General features: G+C 33.0%; 1 protein-coding gene across 1 annotated transcript; it reads right to left on the reverse strand.

The window, feature by feature from the left end:
• Positions 1-245: 245 nt before the first annotated feature.
• On the reverse strand, positions 246-5,558 carry LOC136209106 (polyadenylate-binding protein 7). The gene is made up of 10 exons (XM_066000484.1): positions 5,147-5,558; positions 3,874-3,992; positions 3,579-3,772; positions 3,237-3,496; positions 3,036-3,142; positions 2,746-2,935; positions 2,022-2,314; positions 1,775-1,918; positions 1,082-1,285; positions 246-703 (listed from the first exon to the last, which is right to left on the reverse strand). The coding sequence occupies exons 1-10, from the start codon at positions 5,343-5,345 to the stop codon at positions 506-508; spliced, it is 1,908 nt and encodes a 635-aa protein (XP_065856556.1). The 5' UTR covers positions 5,346-5,558; the 3' UTR covers positions 246-505.
• Positions 5,559-8,591: the final 3,033 nt, after the last annotated feature.

Consider the following 8,591-nt stretch of genomic DNA (forward strand, 5'->3'; position numbering starts at 1 on the left):
GCAGTGGCAACATCTAACTTAAAGATTTCATACACATATTCAACAGTTGAAGAAGGGTTTCCAAATGGGCAATTATCTTAAGCAATCTCACAACTTCCATAAAGGACTTCAATACTAATGATCTAAAACTTGAGTCCTTTAGTAAAGTTCATCAGCAGGATGAATCTTAATATTCAATCTCAAGTTCATACCCAACCAAAGAAACAAAAAGGAAAACTAATGCTAAAGCAATTACCTTCTTAGAATCTGGTTTCATGCTTATTGCTGCTAACATTTCTAACACGAAAAGAGAGTTTTCTTACCACTCGGTCCTCTCCTACGAGATTTGTCGGTAACATCCCCCGTAGGATCAAAATATAATGTTTCATAAAACCACAAAATTCTTGTTCTAAAATTTAGAGTCATGCATTTAAGTGCAGAAAAGAGAAAATTTACTGGTATCAAAATTTTTGCTCTCAAGAAGCTAAGACATGCCATAACCTCTAGTATTTTAACCATGTTGCTTTCAATTGACTGCGACCCCCGCAGACAGGTAATTCGCATGAACGGTTTCTTGACCGGATACTTTTGTCTTAGCGATCTTGAGCACCTGCACAGCTTCATCAACTTTTGCAGCCAGAGACTCCGGTGACTCCAACAAGAGCAGCAGTTCTGAGTTGTCCATCTCCAGAAGCATTCCCGTAATCTTTGCGACAAGATCAGGCTGCAGGCAAGATATATACAGGGCATTAATTTTAGTATGCTTCTGTTACTCTCTACATATGTTACACAAAAACCGAAAACTGATATGTATATATAAAATATAGGAAACAAAAATGTGAGGAAAAGTTTAAATAATAATATATATATGAAAAGACATTATATCCTAGAACCCACGTTTCCAATTTTTTTAAATTACAGAAAGGTGACCCCAAACCTTTTGTAACAAGTTTCCGAAACGTTTCAGAAACCTTAAACACTTTAAAATCAAAGTTTTTGTGCAACATAGTTCTACTCTCAAATCGATATAAAGGCATTGAGAATAAAGATTCAATTATGTGTGAACCTTAATTGTAATGATAGAAATAGTCAATATCATTACCTTGTGCTTCTGGATAAGTGGATAAAGCTGCTCTCCTAGAATCTGTTTTTGCTCGTCAGGGGTAGCTGCAGAAAGCATGCTGTTCAGGACCCCTGATCCTTGTGACACAGAACCAAGAGAATTGATTCCAGTAGATGAGACTGCAGATCCTTTGCTAACCTCACGTGCACGACCATTTGGTACATACTTGGCCTGACCGGCCCGCTGCAGATGAATGGCATCTCCAAATTAGCATTCAACTCATTAACTGCTACGAATTTTATCTATCCACTTTTCCTTTTTCTTTTTCTTTTTCAGACAACTTAAGTAAATACACATGCAAGAACTTTATATGTAGCTACGAGTGTCGTTACATTCAATATAGAATTGACTAAACTCTTCTGTTTATGTTTACTCATCCAAACAAGCAGTAGAGTAAATCACACTTTCTACATCTAAACTCTTATGTTTATGTTTACGTAAATTAAGATATTTCTTCTAATTGTAAAATTTAAAACCGAATTCATTTGATTCATCATTTCAGCATGTTGTGTAAAAAAATTCTCTCAGGCATGCCTCCTATTAGATAGGCATGAAGACTCAAAACCAACTGGTGAGTTTCAAATAGATCATAGTGGACAAAGTTATCTGGTAACACACAAATCAAGCATAAAGTCCAGCATATGAAAGAAAAGTAGGCGGAAAAAGTGAAACCTGGTTGCTTGAATCTTTTGATTGATTTAGCGGCTGTGCAGGTGGTTGAATATGCGAGACAGAGTGAGCACCTCCCTGAGGGAAAACATTTCCATTAATCCTTCCTCTGCTCTGCTGCTTTTGTTGTCTTTGACTGTTAGGCATCTGTAAGAAACAGCAAGAAGCCCCAATTAAGCCCGAATTTTATGGTATTATCAAAGGAAAAATTAAATAGTGAAAGCGAGGATACTAAAACATAATACTCAACTGGAATCTGTGCAGGTTGGAAGGATGGTCTGACTGGGGGTACAAAACCGTTACCCCTCCATCCCGGCCTCATACCCAAGGGCTGATACATCAGCCCTGGCCTTGGATGTACTTGTGAAACAACACTGGAAGGAGCTGTGTAGTAAAGGGGAGGATATCCACCGGGAATGACAGCAGTAGAGGGTCCAGGTAATCCAACCATCCGGTGAGCATAGTGCATCTGCAGTTGTGCTTGTCTGTCTTCCTTCCTCTGAGCAATAGCAACGTATAATGGCTTGCGGTGAAACATGTGACCTGTCAATGAACCAATCAAGAGATACGATAAGGCATCTGGAAAGTATTAACTCACTAATTTTGATTAGTTGAAGAACACTAAAAAATAGTGCAAAGTAATTTGCGAGACTGCAATGTGAAATGTAGAACACTAAATGGATTTTTTTTCACCATATGTATTGATTGTTCCATGTATAGATGTGAATTAATTGAACTACACATGATCCATTCTTCATTTCGAGAACAGATTATATCTTCATAACTTATTTTAGCAATTCAAAGAATGAGAAAAAGCAAGCTATCCTTGCTAGTCATTGCAGAACTTCAATTTATAGGAATTCAAGTCATTTCAACATAATTCTCCGGATACCAGTGTATCTCATTGAAGACTAGCGGTCATATTATAACTACATCCAAGATTCCCATCGTTTATATAGGCTTGCTGAACTTACCATGAAAGGTATTCACAGCTTTATTAGCCTCCTCAGTGCTGGAGAAGCAAACAAATCCAAACCCCTTACTTCTTCCTTTATCATCTCTCATAAGTTTAGCAGACGTAATCATGCCACATTGGCTGAAGTGTTCTCTCAGCTCTTCATCAGTGACATCGTCATCAATATTTTTCACATATACATTTGAACCCTGAAATTGAAGAACATTAGAACATACTGAAGGAAAAGAAAAGACCAAAACAAACAAGTAAATGAACCAATAAACCATGAAAAAATGGCTGTAGGCTTGCCTTGAATTTCATTATCTGCTCCTTGCGTTTCTCCTCAAATATATGACGCAAAACTTGTTCACGCTCAGCTTTCTTTTGTGCCCTTCCCACGTAGAGAACCTTAGAACCTGCATAAGTGACACATGGATAGAGCTAAAGAAATATAGAAACAGACACAATGATACTGGATTCTCAATTAAATATAAAGAAGGCTTGGTATACCAAGTTCAGTTCCGTTCATTCTTTCCATTGCCAATCTAGCATCGTCTGGATTCTCAAAATTGACAAAGCCAAATCCTCTTGAGGTTCCATTTAGATCCGTTGCTATAATCAAGCTAACAATTTTCCCAAATTCAGAGAACTTATCCTTCAAAAGCTCTTCCGAGATGTCAAGATCCATGTTTTTCACATACAAGTTTGTATATTTGGCATCAGGACTTGGTAGAGCTCGGTCACTCTTTTTGAGAAACTTCCCGACGTATCTGATTCACAAATTAAATTACAATCAAATTATTAGGAGAACATCCTAGGACTTCATATGCAGAAAAGTGGAGAAGAACTTACATCTGTTTATCATGAACAAGATAGCCGTTTAGATTCTCAATAGCAGCATTTGCAGCATCGTCAGAGTCGAATTGAACGAATCCATGGCCTTTACTCTTCCCATCCTCAAATGTAGCCACTTTGCAAGATATAATGCTTCCAAATTGGCCAAACAAAGCTTGAAGCCCAATATTATCAACTGCCTCACTCAGATTCTTTCACACAAACCAAATATTCAAGTCATATTTAGATATATACAAACTAAATAGAAAAGCAATCTACTAGTAAAAATTGAAGTACTCTCCATATAGTATACCTTAACAAACACATTTCCTTTTCCACTTTTTCTCGCATCAGGATCACGGTCTGACCACATGACCCTCATCAACTTCCCATTCAAGGCAGTATTGTTTTTTGTCTCAATAGCCCCAATAGCTACTCAAGTTTGAGAAAGCAATATTAGAAAAGAAATGCAACAAATTTCAAACATAATATATAGATTTTACTCCTGTTCATCATCTTGATCAAGAAATCCCGTTATAAGTAATCAATATAAAATATTCAAACTTTCATTTTATTTTTCCATTGATAACTAAAAAAAACAGAAAGAACATACATGATACACCTAAAAATGGAGCTACCAATCATAGATGGATCCTTTTAAAACAAGAAATTCACAGCCAGTGAAATATAATGTCATTTTGCAATTTTCAATTGAACTGAAACCTAAATATTTCGGATCAAAAAAGTTCAATTGACTAGAAACACACAAAATCTAATAACTGTGACGAAAATTTTGGTTAATGATATTTCACATGAACAAGATCATCTTGAAAGTCCCTATTATATGATAGATTAACAAATTAAACAGTAATATGGAGGATCCAATCTCAGATGCAGTTAAACTCTCCATAAAATAAAAATAAAAAAAACTTCACCTGAATTTAACACACTAACTAAGATCCAGAAAATAAAACGGGTAAAAAGCATATGAGGCTCTAATTTTTTATTTTTTTGTTATATTAAACTCTCCATCGCCAAAAAAGTTGGCTTTGAATAAATTTGTTTTTTTTTTAACATTTCGAAAGCAATTTTTTGATATATCTAACGTGGTTATATGAGAACTCTCAAAATAATAATTTCAAACACCAAATATCAAAAAATTTGACAAGTAATGCCTCAAAAAATAAATGATGAGAGTCAGTGTATCCGAATAAAATATCAAAGAAACTTAATATTAATGCCTCAAAAAATAATCGATGAGAGTCTAATGTGTCCAAATAAATCAAGAACTTAATAATTAAAAAAAAAAGGATGAGGGCCTCACAGATCAGGGCCTCATTATGCTTTTTCCCAATAAAATGTAACATTCACAATTGCAAATAAAATAGAACGAAATCGAAAACAGCGATGTGCAAAACAAGATTTTAGAAATTAAATCAAACAAACAGCGATGTGCAAAACAAGATTTCTGGCTCAACTAAAAAGAATTAATACAAATCAATCGGCATTTAATCTTGCAAGCATTAAAAAAATTAAAGAAATCAAGAAAGATTAAATATACAGAACCAGATATATAAACACATTACCGTCTTGTGGAGAGATAAAGTTGACGTAACCATAACAGAGAGACCTGCCAGTGGACGAGTCTCTGCAAACACGAACAGACGCAAGGCTCTTAAATTCAGAAAATGCATCAAAGAGCTGACCATCAGTGACATCAGGGTGAAGGTCCCCGACGTATAACGACGCCGGAGCCGCCGACAACGCCGTCGGAGGAACCGCCATTTGCAATTGTTTCCGATTCAGCAAATGCAGTAATCACAGATTAAAAAAATTGAGAAATTGCAAAAAAGAAAGTAAAGATTCAGAATCAGAATAGAGAGAAAAAGTCAGTTTCTGTTTCGGTTTTGACGAGAGATTCAAGAGAGAAGAGGAATCAATCAGAAAGAACAAAATGAAAATTGAGAGAGAGAAAGAAAGAATTGGAAGAATATGAGAGAGTGAGTGTAGTTTGGCGTATGGGTATTTTGCATGGACGCAGAAACTTGGGCCGTTAGCTACTATGATGCGTCACTCTCTCTCACTACTACCACGCGCCACTTAAGCCCGTTATTTGCACCTTCGGTAGTACTAATAAATATTCTTTAATCTTAATTAATTTTCATTAACGGATTTGTGCATCTTAATTAATTTTCATTAATTTTTTAACGTATGAAATGATATAAATTTAATTTTAACGTTTCCAAACAAAATCAATTTTAAGTATATTTAAATATTACATCTGACTTTCCAAATAAGTTTGTTGATAATTGAAACAGTTTCGTATATTTTCTGTTAGTTTTTTTTTGTAATAACATTGATAGCACAATAAATATTTTAGAAGTTTTGAAAAAAAAATGTGATTAACATATATATACATTGAACATTATAACAGAATTTTTGTAATTTTATTAGTAATACACTAAATATTTTAGATATAATTAATATTTGGAAGGTCTGAGGTGGTAGTTAAGTACCAGTCAAACTAATTTTTTCTAATTTTTGATAATGTATGGTTAAAATTAATCTTACTAAGAAATATTAGAGTTAAATTTGCCTCATTTCATATGTTAAGGCTAAATTTGTACTTTTTTTTTTTAATATGGTCTTTATCCTAATAACAATATAGGTTTTCAATTAAAAAACCTATGTCCTCGAGCGTCTGGATTGCCTTTTTAGCTCTTAAAGTAATATAAATTCACGTGCCAAAGCAATAGAGTATTTAAAAAAATTAAAGTACTATAGTTCCATTTTGAAATACATATCGTTTTAAGACAAAATTTTATAAATTAAAAAATCATTAAATAGGGATTAAAAAGATAATGCTATCCTTTTTTATTTGATGACTGATTCTCATACAATATTTGATCTCTTCTCATTAATTACAATGCAATTAAAATAGATAAATTTATAAAATGATGCAATCTTCTCTTTATTCTCATCCAATATTCTCTCATAAACTTTCCATATTCTTGAAAAGATGTGTTATCAAATAGAGAATTTTTAGCAAGGGCTAAATTGAGAAAATGTGTGAAATTGAGTAAAAATGACTTATAATTCAGAAATTTTCACCCTCTCTTAAACAACATATAATTCAGAATGGAGGGAGTATTTCACTTTAAACAAGCTCAGGGCGTCAATAGATCACAACAAGTAAGTTTAAGAGGATAATAAGTCAGTTTAAATAAATTCAGGTTGCCAATGAGTCACTTTAAACGAATTCAGAAAAGTAATAAAACATTTTGTAAGTTTGTGGGGATTAAACAGTTTTCTTGGCTAAGTTCAGAGCAATGTTATCAGAACTGGATCAAATATCTAATTGGATTGATAGTTGAATCACGAGTCACTTCATTCAACCAAATGACTCAAGTTGGTCGGGCTGAATGACATTATATATATATATATATATATATATATATATATATATATATATATGAGAGATCAGGTGTGACACATTGCTTATGGTGCGACAAGCCTTATTGTGTGACAAAGATCAATTTTGTAATTAATCAAAAGGAGGTGGCAAATTTGTAAATAAAAGGAAGGAGAAAATTGTTTTATTTTTTTTCTTTAAAATGCATTTTCCCAACTTTTCCAACCTCGTTTTTCAAAAAAATTTATACCGTTGGACTCGTCTTAATTAAACGGTCATTTTAAGATCCATGAAGCTCAAGTAAAAAAAATTCCGGTGAACAGAATCCGGGTGGACGTTTTCCGGCAAGTAAAAAAATATCCAGAAAATTCTCAAAAAATTCCAAAAAATGTAAAACATTATTCTAAGAAACTTTAATTCTTGGGTCGAAGCAAGATTTCTTACGGTTTAGTCCCAATAAAACTTTTTCCTTAATTTTATCCATTTTACATGCTTCAACAATTTGTTGGGTAAAAACTGTAAGGAATCTCGCTTTGAGCCAAGAATTAAAGTTTCTTAAAATAATGTTTTACATGTTTTGAAATTTTTTGATAATTTTCTGGACACGTTTTTTATCCTACTTACGTTGTTTTAAATCAATGTACCATTTGTTCCAACATAATACTTATATTGTTCCAACAGAAAATTGTTTTATTTCTTTTTTTTTTTAAATACATTTTTCTGACATTTCTAACCTCGTTTTTCGAAAAATTTTATACTATTAGACTCGTCTAAATTAGTCAGTCATTTTAAGATCCCTGAAGCTCAAGTAAAAAAAATTCCAGTGAACGGAATCCGAGTGAGCGCTTTCTGGCAAGAAAAAAAGTGCCTAGAAAATTCTAAAAAAATTCCAAAAAATGTAAAACATTATTCTAAGAAACTTTAATTCTTGGGTCGAAGCGGGATTTTTTACGATTTAGTCCCAATAAAACTTGTTCCTTAATTTTATCCATTTTACATGCTTCAACAATTTATTTGGTCAAAATTGTAAGGAATTTCGCTTTGAGCCAAAAATTAAAGTTTCTTAAAATGATGTTTTACATGTTTTCGATTTTTTTGATAATTTTCTGGGCACGTTTTTTGTCCTACTTACATTGTTCCAAATCAGTGTACAATTTGTTCCAAATCAGTGTACCATTTGTTCCAACATAATACTTGTATTGTTCCAACAGAAAAATGTTTTATTTCTTTTCTTTAAAATACATTTTCCCAATATTTCTAACCTTTTTTTTCGAAAATTTTTATACTATTAGACTCATCTAAATTAGACGGTCATTTTAAGATCCCTGAAGTTCAAGTAAAAAAAATTCCGGTGAACGGAATCCGAGTGGGCGTTTTCCGGCGAGAAACAAAATGCCCAGAAAATTCTCAACAAATTCCAGAAAATGTAAAAAATTATTCTAAGAAACTTTAATTCTTGGGTCGAAGCGGGATGTCTTACGGTATAGTCCCAACAAATTGTTGAAGCATGTAAAATGGATAAAATTAAGGAAAAAGTTTTATTGGGACTAAACCGTAAGAAATCCTATTTCGACCCAAGAATTAAAGTTTCTTAGAATAATGTTTTACATTTTCTTGAA

The sequence above is a fragment of the Euphorbia lathyris genome, chromosome 10 (genome assembly GCF_963576675.1).
Source record: "Euphorbia lathyris chromosome 10, ddEupLath1.1, whole genome shotgun sequence".
Classification (NCBI taxonomy): Eukaryota; Viridiplantae; Streptophyta; class Magnoliopsida; order Malpighiales; family Euphorbiaceae; genus Euphorbia; species Euphorbia lathyris.

Excerpts from the sequence above, each read along its gene's own strand:
- LOC136209106 (XM_066000484.1), bottom strand. The coding sequence starts at position 5,345 with ATGGCGGTTCCTCCGACGGCGTTGTCGGCGGCTCCGGCGTCGTTATAC. Across the intron at positions 2,936-3,035 it reads AGCAGATAATGAAATTCAAG|GGTTCAAATGTATATGTGAA; the intron begins GCAAGCCTACAG and ends CTTCAATTTCAG. Across the intron at positions 2,315-2,745 it reads AGCTGTGAATACCTTTCATG|GTCACATGTTTCACCGCAAG; the intron begins GTAAGTTCAGCA and ends GTTCATTGACAG.